This window comes from Pan troglodytes, chromosome 1 (assembly GCF_028858775.2).
Source record: "Pan troglodytes isolate AG18354 chromosome 1, NHGRI_mPanTro3-v2.0_pri, whole genome shotgun sequence".
Lineage (NCBI taxonomy): Eukaryota > Metazoa > Chordata > Mammalia > Primates > Hominidae > Pan > Pan troglodytes.
The window spans coordinates 14008669-14029119 of NC_072398.2; the positions used below are offsets into that span (position 1 = coordinate 14008669).

The 20451-nt window shown below is 44.3% G+C and overlaps 1 protein-coding gene across 3 annotated transcripts in view; it reads left to right on the forward strand.

Moving 5' to 3' along the window:
- The first annotated feature begins 2425 nt into the window (after positions 1-2425).
- Positions 2426-20451, forward strand: part of RBM34 (RNA binding motif protein 34) — a 30287-nt gene continuing 12261 nt past the window's right edge. Inside the window, exons 1-7 of one of the 3 annotated variants that reach the window (XM_054660449.2) lie at positions 2426-2728; positions 3221-3504; positions 3611-3785; positions 4031-4167; positions 9582-9813; positions 11933-11992; positions 16257-16300. In XM_054660449.2, the coding sequence (XP_054516424.1) occupies positions 3452-3504; positions 3611-3785; positions 4031-4167; positions 9582-9813; positions 11933-11992; positions 16257-16300 (701 nt within the window). In that variant the 5' untranslated portion in view covers positions 2426-2728; positions 3221-3451. The remainder of the gene's footprint in view (positions 2729-3220; positions 3505-3610; positions 3786-4030; positions 4168-9581; positions 9814-11932; positions 11993-16256; positions 16301-20451) is intronic. The other 2 variants (XM_054660447.2, XM_063809732.1) reach the window with 2 other exon arrangements.

The following is a 20451-nucleotide window of genomic DNA, read 5'->3' on the forward strand; positions in this document are numbered from 1 at the left end:
GGCTCACTGCAACTTCTGCCTCCCAGGTTCAAGTGATCCTCCTACTTCAGCCTCCCGAGTAGCTGGGACTACAGGCACGTGCCACCGCACCCAGCTAATTTTTTGTATTTTTAGTAGAGAGGGGTGTTTCACCGTGTTAGTCAGGATGGTCTCGATCTCCTGACCTCGTAATCTGCCCGCCTTGACTTCACAAAGTGTTGGGATTACAGGCATGAGCCACCGCGCCCACCCAAGATGATAGGTTTCTTAACGGTGTTCTCCAAAACGTTTTTTTGCCTACTGAAAAAACTTCAGAGTGGGGTCTTGTTAATTTCTTTTTTTTGTTTGTTTTGTTTTGTTTTAGACAGAATCTCGCTCTGTCGCCCAGGCTGGAGTATAATGGCGCCATCTTGGCTCACTGCAACCTCTGCCTCCCGGGTTCAAGTGGTTCTCCTGCATCAGCCTCCCGACTAGCTGGGATTACAGGCGCCCACCACCATGCCCAGCTAATTTTTGTATTTTTAGTAGAGATGGGGTTTCACCATGTTGGCCAGGCTGATCTCAAACTTCTGACCTCAGATGATCCACCCACCTCGGCCTCCCAAAGTGCTGGGATTACAGGCGTAAGCCACCGCACCCGGCCTCCTTTTGTTTTTTTGAGACGGAGTTTCGCTCTTGTTGCCCAGGCTGGAGTGCAAATGGCGCAGTCGCTGATCTGAAACTCCTGGGCTTGCATTCCTTCCGTCTTGGTCTCCCAAAGTGCTGGGATTATAGGCGTGAGCCACCTTGTCCCACCATGTCCTCATATTTTAAAAAACTCTCAAAGCAGTAAGTGATCTCTAAATGGTTAAAAACAGCACTGAATGGCAATGAAGATAATTTTAAAACGATCTGCAACCACAGCTGCTTTCGCAGTCTGTTTTCTTCTGTAAGTATCTGCTACCTAGCTGGGCACGGTGGGTCATACCTGTAATCCCAGCACGTTGGGAAGTCAAGGCGAGCGGATCACCTGAGGTCAGGAGTTCGAGACCAGCCCGACCAACATGGAGAAACCCTGTCTCTATTAAAAATATAAAATTAGCCAGGCATGGTGGTGCATGCCTGTAATCCCAACTACTCGGGAGGCTGAGGCAGGAGAATCGCTTGAACCTGGGAGGCGGAGGTTGCAATGAGCCAAGATCGTGCCACTGCACTCCAGCCTGGGCAACAAGAGCGAAACTCCGTCTCAAAAAATACACAGAATAGAATTCTACAATTCTAGAAATATAGAATATAATTTCTTCACTGGACTGGATAGAACAGATTTTTGAGTTGTATCGCATGCATGTATGGATAAGCTTTCTTCATCTTTGTGAAATACCAGAAGATCAAGATTATGGGAAACCAAAATAAGGGGCCCAGTAATCAAAACCCAGGGCCGAGCAGTTGAATATTGTGGATTTTTTTCATAAATTTCTCTGAAGGGGGAAGTAAAAGTCACATATATTCCCAGTCAACTTGGTTGAGTAGCTTTCAAAAAGCTTAGGCTGTCCCCAAAAGACTCAAAGTCAAATCCTGGCTGGATGCAGTGGCTCACGCCTGTAATTCCAACCCTTTGGGAGGCCAAGGCAGGAGGACTGCTCAAGCTCAGGAGTTCAAGACCGGCCTGGGAAACACAGTGAAACCCCAATCACTATTTAAAAAAAAAAAAAAAAAAAAAGGCCAGGCGCCGTGGCTCACACCTGTACTCCCAGGACTTTGGGAGGCTGAGGTGGGCGGATCACAAGGTCAGGGGTTCGAGACCAGCCTGGCTAACATGGTGAAACCCGGTCTCTACTAAAAACATACAAAAATTAGCTGGGCATGGTGGCATGCACCTGTAATCCCAGCTACTCGGGAGGCTGAGGCAGGAGACTCACTTGAACCCGGGAGGCGGAGGTTGCAGTGAGCTGAGATCGCGCCACTGCAGTCCAGCCTGGGCGACAGAGCGAGACTCTGTCTCCAAAAAAAAAAAAAAAATTAGCTGGGCATGGTGCTGCTGCCTGCAGTTCCAGCTACTCCGTTGTGGGAGGATGGCTTGAGCCCAGGAAGTCAAGGCTGCAGTGAGCCGTGATCTCACCACTACACTCCAGTCTGGGTGACAGAGCAACACCTTGTCTCAAAGAAAATAACAACAAAGTCAAATCCTATTTTGCCACTCAAACTATTGAATGATTTAACTAGTAATCTTTTATTACCCTGAGAGTCAATTTAACAAATATTCACTATCTACAGCTAATAGAGACACAGCATACATGATGAATAAAACATAATCCTTACTGTCTTGCCTTTACATCTAAAGAGACTGTAACTAACACTAAAGCAGACCAAAAATGATTATAGTAAGTACCATGGGGGCTTGGGAAAAGATAATATCCCTATTGTAAATAGCAAATAATTTTTTTTTTTTTTTTTTTTTTTTTTTGAGACAGGGTCTGCCGCTTAGGCTGGAGTGTAGTGATGCGATCACAGCTTACTGCAGCCTTGACCTTCCAGGGCTCAAGGGATCCTCTTGCCCGAGCCTCTCAAAGTGCTGGGACTACAGGCGCCGAGCGCGAAGGTGCCCGTCTAATTTCTTTTCTGTAGAGAATAAGTCTCGCTAGATCGACCAGGCTGGATCAAACTCCTAGTCCTCACGCAATCCTCCCGCTTCGGCCTCCAAATGTGTTAGGATTACAGGCGAGCCACTGCACCTGGCTGCAAAGAAATACTAAGTTAGACAGTATCTGAGGTAGGCCTTGAAGGATGGGCATTATTTTGCAGAAGGGGAAAGAGGAGGGCAATTACAACAGAGGGGACGGGAATAACAACTGTAGAGGCAGTGGAGAAAGGCTAGAATGTCAGGGGCTGGAGGGAGATGAGTCTGGGAAGACGGGCTGAGAACACCTTGAAGCGTTTTGAATGCCAAGTATCTACTTTTCCAGGTAGAATAGCAGGTCCGCATTACAATCTTTCGAATTGTATGTTGACGTGACTCGTTAGAGTTGTGGTTTTTATTTTGGAATAATGTCATGTTTCAGACAAGTTGCAAGAAGAGTACAAAGGAATTCTTTGTACTCTTCACAGCGATTAGCAAATTGTAAACACCCCACTGCGTTCACCCCTAACCGCATTTCTTGCCAAACCTCCCTCCCTCCTTTTCAACAAGTCAGTATTCTACGTGTTTCTCTCTCGGCTTGGGTGGACACCCCGCTCCTAGCCTGGCTGATTCTTCACACTGCAGGCTTCAACCACTCCCAGAAGACGTCCTGCACTCCCAAAATGAGGCTTTTCTGAAACGGCGAGGACCACCAACCGACGGCGACAAACCCGCTCCCTCACCCAGCGCCTCCCTTCGCCGCCGCCCGGCGGCCGACTGCCGGAGGGGAGGGGGCGTGGCCAGAGAGCGGAAGTGCCCGGAACCCGGAAGTGCGAGCTGGCGCGCAGCTGCAGTCTGGGAGTCTTTGGAGTAAGAATGGCCTTGGAAGGGATGAGCAAACGGAAGAGAAAGAGAAGTGTCCAGGAGGGGTGAGTGGCGCGCGGCACGAGTACCTGGGGAGGGATGTTGTACGTTCCCTCGTGCTGGCGAAGCGGTGGTGCGTGGCGTGGCTGAGTTTCTGTCGTCCGTTTCTAGAGAGAATCCTGACGACGGCGTTCGCGGGAGTCCGCCGGAAGACTACAGGGTTGGACAGGTCGCCAGTAGCTTATTTCGCGGCGAGCACCATTCCAGAGGTGGCACCGGTCGGCTGGCGTCCCTCTTCAGTTCTCTGGAGCCCCAGATTCAACCCGTGTACGTGCCTGTGCCTAAAGTAAGTCACTGGGCTTTCTTCCCGAATAGCTCGTTAGAACCACTTACATACAAAACAATCTTCTTACCTACCGCGTGAAGCGTGATTTCTAAAGGGGGCAGACAGGATTCATTTTAAGTAACCTTTCATGACTCTTACATACCAGTGAGAGAGAAGAGATGCTCATTTAGAAAGACTGAATTATGGCTTAGGGTCAGAATTCTAAAACTATGGGGTCTCAAATATAACTTCAAACTTTAAAAAAGGAAACCATCAAAAAAACGAAACGGAATGAGGAGGAAGAAAGTACATCCCAGATTGAAAGACCACTTTCGCAAGAACCTGCAAAAAAAGTGAAAGCGAAGAAGAAACACACTAACGCAGAAAAAAAGTTGGCAGACAGGTTGGTAAAATTCTCATTTGATGTTAAAGAAATTAGATGGTAAATTAACATTCCTATACTTGAAATATTCGTCAGTTTTATTTCATATTTCTACTTTCTTTCAAAACTTTTATTATGGAAAATCCAGTACATATAGAAAAGTTGAAAAGGCTAAGAAACCCCGTGTACTCAGCATCAGCAATTACTAATATTTGGCTAACCTTTTTGTATTTTTACCCCACTCATATACCCCCTCATTATTTGTTTTTGTTTGTTTTGAGATGGAGTCTTGATGCCACGCCCAGGCTGCAGTAGAGTGCAGTGATCTCAGCTCACTGCAACCTCCGCTTCCCAGGTTCAAGCGATTCTCCTGCCTCGGCCCTGAGTAGGTGGGACTACAGGCCTGCGTCACCATGCCCAGCTAATTTTTGTATTTTTAGTGGAGACAGGGTTTCACCATGTTGGCCAGGCAGGTCTGGAACTCCTGACCTCAAGCGATCTGCCCACCTTGGCCTCCGAAAGTGTTGAGATTACAGGTGTGAGCCACCTCGCCCAGCCACCACCTCATTATTTGGAAGCAAAATGAAAATTTATGTTTCATCTATAAATATTTCAGCATGTATATAAAAGAATTTGGTTTGCGTTTTTTTTTTTTTTTTTTTTTTTTTTGAGACGGAGTTTTGCTCTTTTTGTCCAGACTGGAGTGCAGTGGCCTGATCTCAGCTCACTGCAACCTCCACCTCCCGGGTTCAAGTGATTTTTCCTGCCTCAGGCCTCCCGTGGAGCTGAGATTACAGGCGCCACCATGCCCGGTTAATTTTTTGTATTTTTAGTAGAGACAGAGTTTCATCATGTTGGCCAGGTTGGTCTCGAACTCCTGACCTCAGGTGATCCACCCACCTCAGCCTCCTAAAGTGCAGGGATTATAGGCATGAGCCACTGCACCTGGCCTGGTTTGCTTTTTAAAAAAAAAAATTTTTTTTTTTTTTTTTTTGAGATGGAGTCTCACTCTGTCGCCGAGGCTGGAGTGCAGTGGCGCAATCTCGACTCACTGCAACCTCCGCCTCCTGGGTTCAAGTGATTCTTCTGCCTCAGCCTACTGAGCAGCTGGGACTATGGGCGCGCGCCATCACACCCAGCTGATTTTTGTATTCTTAGTAGAGACGGGGTGTCACCATATTGACCAGTCTGGTCTCGAACTCTTGACCTCATGATCCACCTGCCTCCGCCTCCCAAGGTGCTGGGATTACATACGTGAGCCATCACACCTGGCCGAGTTTGGTGTTCTTAAATTTATTCATTTCCCTCATTAACTTTTTTTTTTTTTTTTTTTGAGACAAGGTCTGGCTCTGTCACCCAGGTTGGAGTGCAGTGGTGCGATTGCGGCTCAGTGCAATCTTTGCTTCCCAGACTCAATCCAGCCGCCCACCTCAGCCTCCTGTGTTGCTTAGACTATAGGCATGCCCCACCATGCCCAGCTAATTTTTGTATGTTTTGTAGAGACTGGATTTTGCCATGTTACCCAGGCTGGTCACAAACTGCTGGACTCAAGTGATCCAGTCAGCATTTTTTTTTTTTTTAATAAAAAAATAGAAACAGGGTCTTGCTATGTTGCCCAGGCTAGTCCTGAACTCCTGGGCTCAAACCATCCTCCTACCTCCGTCTCCCAAAGTGCTAGGATTACAGGCATGACCCACCATGCCCGGCCAGCATAACGTTGTTTAATAGTGTATTTGAATCAAGATGCAAATAGTGATCCCATCACATGTACCTAGCTAACAGTCTTCATTCCTCTCTTCTTTGCCACTCTCCTCAAGCCCCTTATTTCCTTTTCCCTTTTCTCCTTTCAACTGAAGACCTTTGTACCAGTTCTGGAGCTGTTAATCACTGACAGTTGGGAACTGCTACTTTTTGCCCTATTTAAACTTAATGCATCTGTACACAGCCTTATTTCTTCCCCTCTTTCTTAGAGAAGAGTGTCTTCCCTCTTGTCCAAGATTAACTCAACCACCTGGGTGCTGTGTGTACCACATATGTTCTTCTGCCTTTTTAGGGACTGTGCCGTCAGATCCATCCACGTTCGCCTCTTTCCCTTATCCCTCGTTTTTTTTGTTTGTTTGTTTGTTTTGAGACGGCGTTTCACTGTTGTCGCCCAGGCTGGAGAGCAACAGTGCAATTTTTGCTCACTGCAACCTCCGCCTCCGGGTTCAAGCGATTCTCCTGCCTCAGCCTCCTGAGTAGCTGGGATTACAGGCGCCCACCACCACGCCCAGCTAATTTTTGTATTTTTTTGGTAGAGATGGGGTTTCACCATGTTGGCCAGGCTGGCCTTGAACTCCTGACCTCAGGTGATCCACCCGCCTTGGCCTCCCAAAGTGCTGGGATTACAGGCGTGAGCCACCGTGCCTGGCCCTTATCCCTCTTTCTGCTATATAGACGTGCTCACGATTCTAATCTTTAAAAAGGACATTCCCCCTAACCGCCAAAAAAAAAACCCCATGTAATTGCATGTCTGTTTGCTACCATTCCCACAGTCCTTCCCTTCAGTCTAGCTTTTAGGAAAAGTAGTCTGTTCTTGTACTCTCTCCCTTCTCTTGATCTGTTCACCCTTCCACGCACTTGGATTCTGGTGGTGGTGGGTTTTATTCTCCGTCCTGACTGTGCCACTGAAGCAGTGCCCACTGAGGCCACCCTGACCTCTCATATGTAATGGGCAGTGCAGCTTTTGTCTTATGAGTCCTCTGTTACCTTTCACGTGGCTGCTTTTCTTGTTGAAGCTACTGGATTCTCTGAGAGAAATCTCTTCTGATTGTCCTCTTGCCAATTCTTTCTTAGTGTTACTGTGGTATCTTTTCCTCTGACTACTCTTTAAATGTGCATTTCCCTCAGGGGTCTCATTCTTGGTCATGTTCTTGTGACCCTTTGTCACCCTTTGTTGGGGGCAGTATCTCTTGTGCCCACCGTGATCTCTCTCCTGATCTCCAGACATGTATGTTTGTTTGCCTCCTGGCATTTGCACCTCTTTATTCCATATGTACCACCAGGTAAGAATGCTCCACTGGGAGCTCATCATTCTCATCAGACCTGTTCCTTGGCATGAGCGCTACCACTAGCCTTCTAGTTGCCTAAGTTAGTGGCCCGAGAGTCATCCTGTCTTCTTTCCTCTCCTTGCTTAGCTAATCAGTTGCCGAGTCCTGATGATGCTGTTTTTAATTATCTCTTTAATCTACCTTTTCGTCTTCACCTCCTTCCCTGCTCTGGTCAGTCTGGTCAGTCTTCTCAGATACACACTGTTGTAACCATCTCCTTACTGGTCTCCCTTCTCCAACCTTATCCCCTTTCTAATTATCTTCCACTCTTCTGCCCAGATGATCTTTTTTAGATGCTCTCAAAGTCCTCAGTGTCTCCTCATCTTCAGTAGGATAAAATCTAAGCACTTTCGTGTAACACTGAAGGTCTCTCCTGACCTGGTTCCCACCTTACTGTACTGTCTCGTTTCCTTTCACACCTGCTAGGTACTTTATATACTGTAGTGAGCAAAACACTAGACATGGACCCTGTCCTCAGGGGAGGAGTAATAACAGTCAGCTTTTATTGGACTATGTGCCAGACACTGATTTCCTCCTCTGAGAAGCCTTTCTCGTTTATGTTTGTATACCATGTATTATAGCTGTTACCATTTTATTGTGAACTTGGTCTGTCTCTTCACTGCACTGTTGGAGGCCTTTGATTGTTTCTTTATCTTTGTATCCTCAGAGCCTAGAACTGAGTAGGAACCCGGTAAGTATTTGCTGATGAGTGTGTCATTTTTACGATTCTTATTAGCTCTTCTCTTCCCTCACTCCTTAATATCCTTTAGTTCTCCTTTCAGATTGATGCTCAGACCTTGCTTATCCATATCCAGCAATACTTTATATTGTATTTACCGTTTCACAATTTACTTTTGGTAAGAGTCCTTTAAATATTACAGAAGTATTAGAAGTAGGGAATCTGGTTTTTCCTGTATTAGAAGTAGGGAATCTGGTTTTTCCTATCAGCCATATTGCTTGTACAGAGTAAGTACTCTGCTGCCGTATTAACCTTTTTAGACTCTCAGGGAGTGTGATAGTGCCCCTAAAGGTCTAGAGTAGAGAATGAAATCAGGCATTGATAGAGTGTAAACTAAATCTCCAAGAGCTTTAAGTGAATCAGCTTTTGTATAGATGAACTTGCTGCTGCTGTTGCATGGCAGATTTAACGTGTTCAAAAATTGAGCTTCACTTATTCTTGCCAGGTGCAGTGGTTCACGCCTGTAACCCTAGCACTTTGGGAGGCTGAGGTGGGCGAATGGCTTGAGCTTAGGAGTTCAAGACCAGCCTGGGCAACATAGCAAAACCCTGTCTCTACAAAAAAATATAAAAGGAGACTGGGCGCGGTGGCTCATGCCTGTAATCACAACACTTTGGGAGGCTGAGGCGGGCGGAGCAAGAGGTCAGGAGTTCGAGACCAGCCTGGCCAACACAGTGAAACCTCGTCTCTGCTAAAAAAAAAAAAATTAGCTGGGCATGGTGGCAGGTGCCTGTAATCCCAGCTACTTGGGAGGCTGAGGCAAAAGAATCGTTGTGAACCAGAGAGGCGGAGGTTGCAGTGAGCCGAGATTGCGCCACTATACTCCAGTCTGGGAGACAGAGCTAGACTCTGTCTCAAAAAAAAAAAAAAGTTTATATATATATATATATGTATGTATGTATGTGTAAAAGACTGGACACGGTGGCTCACACCTTTAGTCCCTGCACTTTGGGAGGCCAAGGTGGGCAGATAACTTGAGGTCAGGAGTTCAAGACCAGCCTGGCCAACATGGTGAAACCCTGTCTTTACTAAAAATACAAAAATTAGCCTGGCATGATGGCAGCCACCTGTAATCCCAGCTACTTGGGAGGCTGCGGCAGGAAAATCGCTTGAACCCGAGAGGCAGAAGTTGCAGTGAGCCGAAATTGCACTATTGCACTCCAGCCTGGGTGACAGAGCAAAACTCCGTCTCAAAAAAAAAAAAAAAAAAAAAAGCCACGTGTGGGGGCATGCGCCTGTGGTCCCAGTTACTTGGGAGGCTGAGGTGGGAGGATTGCCTGAGCGTGGGAGGTTGAGGCTGCAGTGAGCTGTGATTACGCTGCTACACTCCAGCCTGGGTGACAGAGCAAGACCCTGTCTCAAAGGAAAAAAAAAAGAGCTTAACTTTTTCTAACTCTTGACTTAAATCATTTTTTTTCTAAAGATACTAGTCAGTTTCTAGATAGCGCTGCTCTAAAAATTTTGATATATTTGTGAGTAGTAAATCTAGGAAAATTCAGAAGACATTGGGAAATATTTCTAGTCGGGAGGGTAGGGCTGTGCTTTGTCAAATACTGGACCTAACTGGCATGACTCTTACTGCTTATTTTATTTTTTGCCTTAAAAAGGGAAAGCGCTCTAGCGAGTGCTGATTTAGAAGAAGAAATTCACCAGAAACAAGGGCAGAAAAGGAAAAATTCTCAACCTGGTGTTAAAGTAGCAGATAGAAAAATACTTGATGACATAGAAGACACAGTTGTCAGTCAAAGAAAGAAAATTCAAATCAACCAAGAAGAAGAGAGATTAAAGAATGAGAGAACTGTGTTTGTTGGGAATTTGCCTGTTACATGTAATAAGAAGGTGAGTTTGTATATGGTAAAAGTTCAGAGAAGTTAATAACTTTGTTCTTCCTGTGTTGAATAAGCATTCAATAATAAGTCATGGATATAACTTCATTGTAAATTATTACATAAATCATCCTAATATGAATGGATTCCAATATCCACCCCCTCCTTTTCATTCCTATAGTCCCTGCCAATTCAGGCTTTTGCAGATTATATTTGAATATTGCAGTGACCTCCTGCCTGGTTTCTTTCTTTCAGCCTTGTCTCCTGTTATATGCCACTAGAAAGTAAGCTCCATATATTTAAAGATGTCTTTCCTTTTTCTTTTCTTTTTCAGGACAGGTTCTCACTGTCACCTAGGCTGGAGTGCAGTGGCATGATCATTGCTCACTGCAGCCTCAAACTCCTGGACTCAAGTGATCTTACTGCCTCAGCCTCCTGAGTAGCTGGGACTACAGGCGCACGCCACCATGCCTGGCTAATTTTTGTGTTTTTTTGTAGAGACTATGTTGCCCAGGCTGGTCTCAAACTCCTGGGCTTAAGTGATCTGCCCTCCTTAGCCTCCCAAGGTGCTGGGACTTCAAGCATGAGCCACTGGGCCTGATCCTCTTTTTTCATCATTCTGTCTCTCTTTTTTTTTTTTTTTTTTTTTTTTGAGACAGAGTCTCGCTCTGTTGCCCAGTCTGGAGTGCAGTGGCGCGATCTCTGTTCACTGCAAGCTCCGCCTCCTGGGTTCACACCCTTCTCCTGCCTCAGCCTCCCGAGTAGCTGGGACTACAAGCGCCCGCCACCACGCCCAGGTAATTTTTTGTATTTTTAGTAGAGACGGGGTTTCACTGTGCTAGCCAGGATGGTCTCGATTTCCTGACCTTGTGATCCGTCCGCCTCGGCCTCCCAAAGTGCTGGGATTACAGGCATGAGCAACCGCACCCAGCCTCGTTCTGTCTCTTGACACCTGAAATGGTGCCTTGTGCATAGTAAATATGTGTTGTTTAAAGAATGAAGATGTCCTGAGTTTCTTCCGTTGTGTGACGATCACTGAAGCAAAACCTGCCCTTTGCTTCTGCATGTTTATGTGATAGTAACTGTTGCAATCCTTAGCTCGGTATCCTGCTCATATTTTGAAGGACAATTTAAACTCTACTTGATTGAAAACAGTAGAAAAACCTTTTTGAGGCCAGGTGTGGTGGCCCACACCTGTAATCCCAGCACTCTGGAAGGCCAAGGCGGGCGGATCCCCTGAGGTCGGGAGTTCGAGACCAGCTTGGCCAACATGGTGAAACCGCTTCTCTACTAAAAGTCCCAAAAATTAGCTGGGTGTGGTGACACATGCCTGTAATCCCAGCTACTTTGAAGGCTAAGGCAGGAGAATTGCTTGAACCCAGGAGGGGGAGGTTGCAGAAGCCAAGATCGTGCCACCGCACTCCAGCCTGGGTGACAGTGAGTGAGACTCTGTCTCAAAAAAAAAAAAAAAAAGTTTATTCCTGGTTTAAACCAATGTGAAAACATGAGAGAATCTATGGAAGTTATAAGTCTATCCTTAATTTACATGTGATAAAGGTTATAAAAGATTGAAAGAAAAGCATACATCCGATGGATACTAATAGGAGCTTGAATTGTGTTTTCTTTTTTTTTTTTTTGAGACAGAGTCTCACAAGTTTCAGTAAAATTTTTTTGTTCATCCAACTGAATAGTCACCTACTTTCCTGAAATGTTCTTAAAAACTGGCAGTAGGCCGGGTGGGGTGGCTCATGCCTGTAATCCCAGCACTTCAAGAGGCTGATGTGGTTGCATCACCTGAGGTCAGGAGTTCGAGACCAGACTGGCCAACATGGCGAAACCCCGTCTCTACTAAAAATACAAAAATTAGCTGAGCATGGTGGCGGGCGCCTGTAATCCCAGCTACTTGGGAGGCTGAGGTATGAGAATCACTTGAAGCCGTGGGGGCGGAGGTTGCAGTGAGCTGAGATCACACCACTGCACTCCAGCCTGGGCGAAAGTGCAAGACTCTGTCTCAAAAAAAAAAAAAAAACCTGGCAGTAAAGGATTATCAGACAATTTTTCTTAATTCCTTTTTGTAGCACTTATTTGATGTTCTGAAGGTCAGCTAATGTGTATTTTTTTTTTAATTTTAGAAGCTGAAGTCGTTTTTTAAAGAGTATGGACAAATAGAATCTGTACGATTTCGTTCTCTGGTATGTTTCATTCCCCCGTAAAATTACATAATATTAAAATTTATTGCATTTAAATCAGATTAACTTATTGCTGTTAGTGAGATGGTGAAGCACTTTAACCTTTTGAATCAATAGGTTCAAATTGAACCCAAGAAAAGAGTTGCTCTTACTATCTACTGCTGACTCTTGAACTTTTTAAATAATGTATTGAGTTTACTTAATAAAATGATACTCTTGCTGTGAAAGCCTGCAATGTACTTTGGAGGGTGGATGGGTGACTTATTTACTGTGTCAGCAGAATAGACTGAAAAGTTAATACTGATTATCATTGCTGGAATCCTAGGCATTCTCTTCCTATGTCCCATCATACGCATTAGTATGGGAGGTGGGTATGATTGCTGCAAACAGTCTTTGTTCTCTGAGCACAGACAGATAAAGTATTTATGTCAATTTAATATTAAAACTTTATAGAAGTGAGTTGGATTTTACCAGCTCAGCACTCTGAACCAGTTATAGCCACATTCTTTGGAGCAGGAAATAAGTATCATTTATATTTGGTTTTCCCATACATGATTTTTTTTTTTTAACTGCATAGGCATAGTTAGTTGACGTACCATAGTGTACATTTTTGGGCACTATTACATAATTAATGTATATTAGAATATAGGAAATGTTTATTCTATTTTTTTTTTGAGACAGAGTCTCGCTGTGTCTCACCCAGGCTGGAGTGCAGTGGTGCGATCTCGGCTCACTGCACCCTTCGCCTCCTGGGTTCAAGCAATTCTCATGCCTCAGCCTCCCAAGTAGCTGGGATTACAGGTGTGCGCTACCATGCCCGGCTAATTTTTGTATTTTTAGTCCAGACAGGGTTTCACCATGTTATCCAGACTGGTCTCAAACTCGTGACCTCAGGTGATTCGCCTGCCTCAGCCTCCCAAAGTGCTGGGATTACAGGTGTGAGTCACTGCACTTAGCCTTTTTCATGTTTCTAATTGCTCTTTCTCATGTGATTCTCTGGAATAGAGTTTCTCAACCTCCATACAGTTGACATTTTGGCTGGATAATTCTTTGTTGTTGGAGGCTGCCCTTTGTATTATAGGATGTTTAGTAACATCCATGGTCTTTACCCACTAGATGCTGGTAGCACCTCCTGCACCTCAGTTTTAACAATGGAAAATATCTTCAGGAATTGCCAAATGTTAGAGGAGGCACAACTGCCCACTTCTATAGAAGTAGACGTTACCCAAAGCTTTGACAGTGCCCGTAATTTCTGTCAGGGTATTTATTTCCCACTCTTAATCACATATCTTTTGTCTGCCCTTCTGAGTTCCATTTCCCTGTATTAGACCTTTGGCTGATGCATTAGTGTGGGTGTCTTGCCAGACCCTGATTTCAATATATCTGCTTACTTCCATCCATTCTCACCCCAACCCTATGCTGCCTACTGATTTTTCTGTGGTATTTAGTGGCACCCAGGCTGCAGGTTTTGTGGCTGCCTTTGACTCTTCATTGGCTCACCCATGCTAGTGTTTGCCACTCCTGTCCGTTTTTCAACTGTGATTTCTTCCTAATATGAGTCATTCCTTTCTTTTTTCCTTGTCCTACCTAAGTTCTCATTACCTCCTGTCAGAATAGTCGCAGAGGCCTATTGTAGTTCCTTACCTTCAGTCTTCCTCTAATTTGTCCAACAAAACACTGTCAACTCAGTCTTCCTGAAGCTCTTCTTCCCGGAACCCTTACCTCTTTCCCTGCCTTGCATTAATGAAATGCCCTTCCCCCCATCCCCCCAGCCGCCACACACACACACCCCTCACGGGGCCTGCTATTGCCTTCTCCCCTTTGGGGAGCCTACCTTGATTCTCCCCAGTCTCTAGGCTACCAGTGTGTCCCTGCTATGCATTTGACAGCACCCATCCCTCATTACAGTACTTAGTACACTCTACTGAAATTGTTGTTTGCCTCCTCCACCAGACTGTAAGCTGTGGTTACAAATACTCTGTCTTACTTCTTCTTGGGTTACCAGCACCTGTACATTGTGTTAATTATTCTGTCAGTGACATACATCCTTAATTCTTAGCTTGGCAGTTCTCCAGTGTGGCCCTGCCTGTCCTGTGTTCCTCTACACATGGGTTTTCTCACCTTTGTCCCTTTGCCAGTCCATTTGTTTTGCCTGGAATCCTTCCTTAAAGTACCATTTTTGCCTATGGAAGTATTTTTCAGTATGTGGCTAAAATGTCCCTTCTTCAAAGCTTTTCTGATACTTTATATCATTAAATGATATTTTTTCCTCTGCATTATTCCTGTACTTTATTGCCTTATGTTGTACTTATGTATTAATATCTTTAATGACAGGATGTAGGCCGGGTGCAGTGGTTGATGCCTGTAACCCAGCACTTTGGGAGGCCAAGGCAGATCACTTGAGTTCAGAAGTTCGAGACCAGCCTGGCCAACATGTTAAAACCACGTTTCTACTAAAAATACAAAAACTAGCTGGGCATGGTGGCGGGGGCCTGTAATCCCAGCTACTCGGGAGGCTGAGATGGGAGAATCGCTTGAACCTGAGAGGCGGAAGTTGCAGTGAGCCGAGATTGTGCCACTGCACTCCAGCCTGGGCGACAAAGCGAGATTCTGTCTCAAAAACAAACAAAATAAAACAAAACCAAACAAATAACGGGATGTAGACCCTGTACAGAAGGCACCCAATAAATGTGTTTTGATGATGTCATTCACATGTTGATTATTCATTTAGACATTTCTGTGTCTTGTACTGTTTTTTTGAGGTTTGAGAGTTTGACTATGTTAGCAATTTTAGCAAGATAAGCTGCAAACAGAAGAAATAGTTAAAATTTCATAGTTTTACTATGTAAACCATCAGGTTACTGAGAAAGAAAATAGGTTTTCCAGAAAAGATTTATAATAACTGCTCTACATGGCATTTATGTTCTAGATTGTGAACTTGCAGGGTTGGTATCTTTTCACCTTGATCTTCTCAGTACCTGGTTGCATTTGGCATGTTGTCGACAGCTGTAGTTGTTGACATGTATTTCTGCCTCTTCCATAAAGTTTTCCCTGCCTGCCCCATCCACTCTTAAAGGAGGCTATATATGACTGAAAATAAAGTGAACCTGAATATAAAGGGGATTCCCATACCTGCATAATGGACACCATGCATTTTTTTGGCTAATATATAAACTCTTAGAGATACAGGTGATATAATATGTCTTTTTATATTATTCATCAGTTCAGTTAGACAATTTAAAAATTGTATTAGAATACACGATAAAATGTTAATTTATAAACATTTCTTTTTCCTTAACATTTTTCCTTTTTTTTTTTTTGAGACAGAGTCTCGTTCTGTCGCCCAGGCTGGAGTGCAGTGGTGCCATCTGGGCTCACTGCAAGCTCCGCCTCCTGGGTTCGCGCCATTCTCCTACCTCAGTCTCCTGAGTAGCTGGTACTACAGGCGCCCGCCACCACGTCTGGCTAATTTTTTTGTATTTCTAGTAGAGACGGGGTTTCACCGTGTTAGCCAGGATGATCTCAACCTCCTGACCTCGTGATCTGCCCGCCTTGGCCTCCCAAAGTGCTGGGATTACAGGTGTGAGCCACCGCGCCCGGCCTTTTCCTTACATTTTTCATGTGTCTTTCATCGTCCGTGTCTCTTCCTGGCGTCCTCCCTGTAGGAGTCATCTGATGCAATTTGAGAGCCCGGTATCTTAACTTCTGTCTGGGTTTTTGAGTCCCTGCCTGTTAAATCTGAGCATGATGGTTTCATTGGAAAAACTTATCCTAAGCCACGAGCTTCGTTTCATATAGCATTAAGATGATTGGCCAGCCGTGGTGGCTCATGTTTGTAATCCCAGCACTTTGGGAGGCCAAGGTGGGCGGATCACGAGGTCAGGAGATCGAGACCGTCCTGGCTAACCTGATGAAACCCCATCTCTACTAAAAATACAAAAAATTAGCCGGGCGTGGTGGCGGGCGCCTGTAGTCCCAGCTACTCAGGAGGCTGAGGCAGGAGAATGTTGTGAACCCGGCAGGTGGAGCTTGCAATGAGCCGACATCATGCCACTGCACTCCAGCCTGGGTGACAGTGTGAGACTCCATCTCAACAGGGAAAAAAAAAAAAAAAAAAAAATTAGGACAGTTGTTTCTGATTTGTTTATTTCCCTAGAATGTTTTTGATCACAGTGTACTGGAGTTAGATACTTAGACTTCACTTAAAATATTAATTTGAGGTAATATTTCAAATACTGTCTTTAATACTTTTTTTTTCTCTTGAAAGATTCCAGCAGAGGGAACGCTATCCAAAAAGTTGGCAGCAATAAAGTAAGTCTATAATTAGAGGAAGGGAGTCACCTTAAACTTTCTTCCTTTTTGGCTAAAAAGTGAGACCATTTCTTAACAATTGCATAGATTTTATTAATATATTTGGATAATAGAGCATGATTGACTGCTTCTGTATTTGAGAGCCTTTAGATTTGTCACGTTTTTCTTTAAGCCATAATATAAATTACAGAGTCGTAGAAAATATTACTGGAAAATGAGCCATGAGAAATTTTAAGAATGTTTTTAGTGTTTGGAAGAGAGTGTAAAGCTTCATGCCTAAATTTTCTCATACAGATTACAAATGCCATATTTCCTGTGTTTTTCCAGAGAGAATTCATGTTTGCTTGTGCTGGTCGCCTGGGTATACTGCCAGCCTGTGACCACTTGGCGTTCTCTGTTTGAGGGTTTTGGACCACACTGGTGGTGGCTTGTTTCCAGTGCTCAGGGGATTTTTTTTGTTTCCCACTCAGTGTCAAGAATGAAACCTACAAGTCTCCTTGTTCGCCTTTCCATATGGAAGGCTTATTTTTCATTTACCTTCAGCTTTATGCTGGTTTCCTATTAGTCTCATATCTTGGGTGTTTTTCTCTCTTAATGGTATATGAAATGATGAAGTTTATAAGCAGATATTTCTTTATATTAGATAAAATATAATAATGTACTTTAGAAACATTTCTGGGAATCCTGTTCTATCAAGCTTTTGTATGACAACAGTCCCTTTGGACATCTTGGTGACTTCATTTCAATATTCAGTCTTCATTTGGAGTTATTTGGCCGACCAGGTCTTCGCCGGTTTTTCTTCATAACCATCACAGTGCCAGGTGTATAGTTAAGAGTTGATAAATATATAGATTCCCACAGTGTTTGCTGAGGTAACCAAAGACGCAGATCCTCCTAGATACCAGGCATTGTTCAGTGCTGTGGAGACTAGAAACCTTAGTAAGATACAACCCTTCTTTTTGAGTCATACTTTTATTTCTGTATGAGGTTGAAACCCAGGAGCCTAAATTTGAACAGAAACAGAGGTTCTGACAGGTGTATGTACAAGTACTACTGAGGAGTTTAGTGGGATATGTTAGAAAATTGGAATTTTCACACCATACCGTCAGCTTCTCCTCCAGCCCCATCTCATTGTTTTTTTGTTTCTTTGTTTTGTTTTGTGTTTTTAACATACAAGCTCTTGCTCTGTCCCCCAGGCTGGAGTGCAGTGGCAAGATCTTGGCTCACTGTAGCCTTAAACTTTTGGACTCAAGTGATGCTTCCATCTCAGTGTCCCCAGTAGCTGGGACTACAGGTGTGCACACCACCCTGGCTAATTTATTTTATTTTATTGTAGACATAGAGTCTCACTATGTTTTTCAGGCTGGTCTTGAACCTCGGGCTTCAAGCAATCCTTCTGCCTCAGCCTTCTAAAGCAGTGGGATTACGAGCATGAGCCACTGCCTTTTTGTTGTTGTTTTTAATTTAAAATTTAATGATGGCTGGGTGTGGTGGCTCACACCTGTAATCCCAGCACTTTGGGAGGCCGAGGTAGGTGGATCACTTCAGGCCAGGAGTTTGAGACCAGCCTGGCCAACATGGCAAAACACTGTCCCTACTAAAAATAGAAAAATTAGCAGGGTGTGGTGGCACATGCCTGTAGTCCCAGCTACTTGGGAGGCTGAGGCAAGAGAATCACTTGAACCCAGGAGATGAAGGTTGCAGTGAGCCCAGATCACGCCATTGCACTCCAGCCTTGGCGACAGAGCTAGACTCTGTCTCAAAATAAATAAATAAATAAAATTTAATTATACACCTTTTCTCTAGTCAGCCAATTCCCTACCCTAGGCAAGTGTTTTTAGTTTCTCATGTAAGCTTCTAGAGACATCTTAGCATTTAAAAACTGATACGCATAGATGTTCTTCTTCCCACATAAAACAGTTTAACTCACTGGTATTTAATATATGCACTACTCCACACCTTCCCTTTTTCTACTTAGTACAACTTGGAGATCTGTTTATATTGGTGTGAAAGTGATTATTTTTATAGCATTTTTTAAAAATGCCCTTTTTCTTAGAGTATTCTCTAGATGTGCCTTAATTTATTTTATCAAATCTCCCACTGATGGACATAAAGTTTTTTCCCAGTCTCATGACCATTACAAATAATGCTAAAGGCCGGGTGCAGTGGCTCACGCCTGTAATCTCAGCACCATTAGAGGCCAAGGTGGGCAGATCGCTTGAGCCCAGGACCTCCCTGGGCAAAATGGCAAAACCCCATCTCTACAAAAAATTAGCTGGGCATGATGCCGTGCACTGTAGTCCCAGCTGCTTGGGAATCAGACGAAGGAGCACCTGAGCTCAGGAAGTGGAGCTGTGATTGCACCCCTGGAACTCCAGCCCGGGTGATAGAGTGAGACCCTGTCTTCCAAAAAAAAAAAAAACCTGCTGTAATATTTTAGCTGGTCATGGAGGCACGTGTCTGTAGTCCCAGCTACTTGGGAAGCTGACGTGAGATGATCACTTGAGCCCAGGAGCTTGAGGCTGCAGTGAACTGTGATCACACCACTGCACTGTAGCCTGAGCGACAAGCAAGACCCGCTCTCTCAAAACAAAACAAATAATGTTGGAGTAAATGAGTGACCTTGTACTTAGGTAATTTTGTACATAAGCTAAACTTATCTGTAGGATAAACTTCTAGCAGTGGCATTGCTCAGTCAGAAGGGTATTTGCATTCACAATTTTGACTGCTGTCTCGTAGAGATTGCAACCTATTTATGTTCCCACATCTTTACCAACAGTAAAGTCTTTTACTTTACAAAAACAGTATGTTGGCCAGGGAAGATGGCTCATGCCTGCAATCCCAGCACTTTGGGATGCTGAGGTGGGTGGATTGCATGAGCCTAGGAGTTCGAGACCAGCCTGGGCAGCATGGCGAGACCCCATCTCTACAAAGAAACACAAAAATTAGCTGGGCAAGGTGGTGCACTCCTGTAGTCCAGCTACTCTGGGGGCTGAGGTGGGAGGATCACTTGAGCCCAGAGAATGGAGGCTGCAGTGAACCACGATTGCACCACTACGCTCCAGCCTGGATGACAGTGAGACCCTATCTCAAAAAAAAAAAAAAAAAGTATGTTTTTGAGCTTTGTGGTTGTTGGAAACCTGAGTGTGGTGTTTCTAATTTGAATTTCTCTTATGAGTGAGCATCTTGTCATGTAATTTAAGAGTCATTTGTGCTTTCTTTTATTTGAATTATTAGTCGTCTTGATCTGTGGGATGTTCATGAAATCAGTCTTTTGTGACATGAATTATGAATATTTTTCTCTATTTGTCATTTGCTATTTATTTATTTATTTATTTAATTTTTTGAGACGGAGTTTTGCTCTTGTTGCCCAGGCTGGAGTGCAGTGGCGTGATCTCAGCTCACCGTAATCTCCGCCTCCCTGGTTCAAGTGATTCTCCTGCCTCAGCCTACTGAGTAGCTGGGATTACAGGCATGTGCGCTACACCTGGCTAATTTTGTATTTTTAGTAGAGACGGGGTTTCCCCATGTTGGTCAGGCTGGTCTCGAACTCATGACCTCAGGTGATCTGCCCCACCCTCGGCCTCCCAAAGTGCTGGGATTACAGGCATGAGCCACCGCGCTGGGCCTTATTTTATTTTTAAGAGATAGAGTGTTGCTTTGTTCTCCAGCAGAAGTGCAGTGACTCAATCATAGTCCACTATAGCCTGGAATTCCTAGGCTCAAGTAATCATTCTGCCTCAGCCTCCCAAGTAGCTGGAACTACAGGTGCACACCACCACACCCAGCTTGTTGGCTTTTTGACTTGGCTTATGGGAAATTTTGCCATGTAAAACTTTTTTCCTTTTTCTTATAGCCAAAATGTTTAAAACCTTTTTTTTTTTTTTTAGTTTATTAAGGCTACTTCCAGTAAACTGCACATATTTGACATGTACAATTTTATGATTTTAACATATGTAGGCAATCTTGAAACCACTGCCATAGTCCAGATACCAAACACTTTATCATGTCGAGTTTCTTCTAACCCTCTGCAATATGTCCCTCCACCTCTGTCCTCAGGCAGCCATTCATTTGCTTTCTGTCTCTATGTGTTAGTTTGCTTTTTCCAGAATTTTATATAAGTAGAGTCATCATACAGGATGTACTCTTGT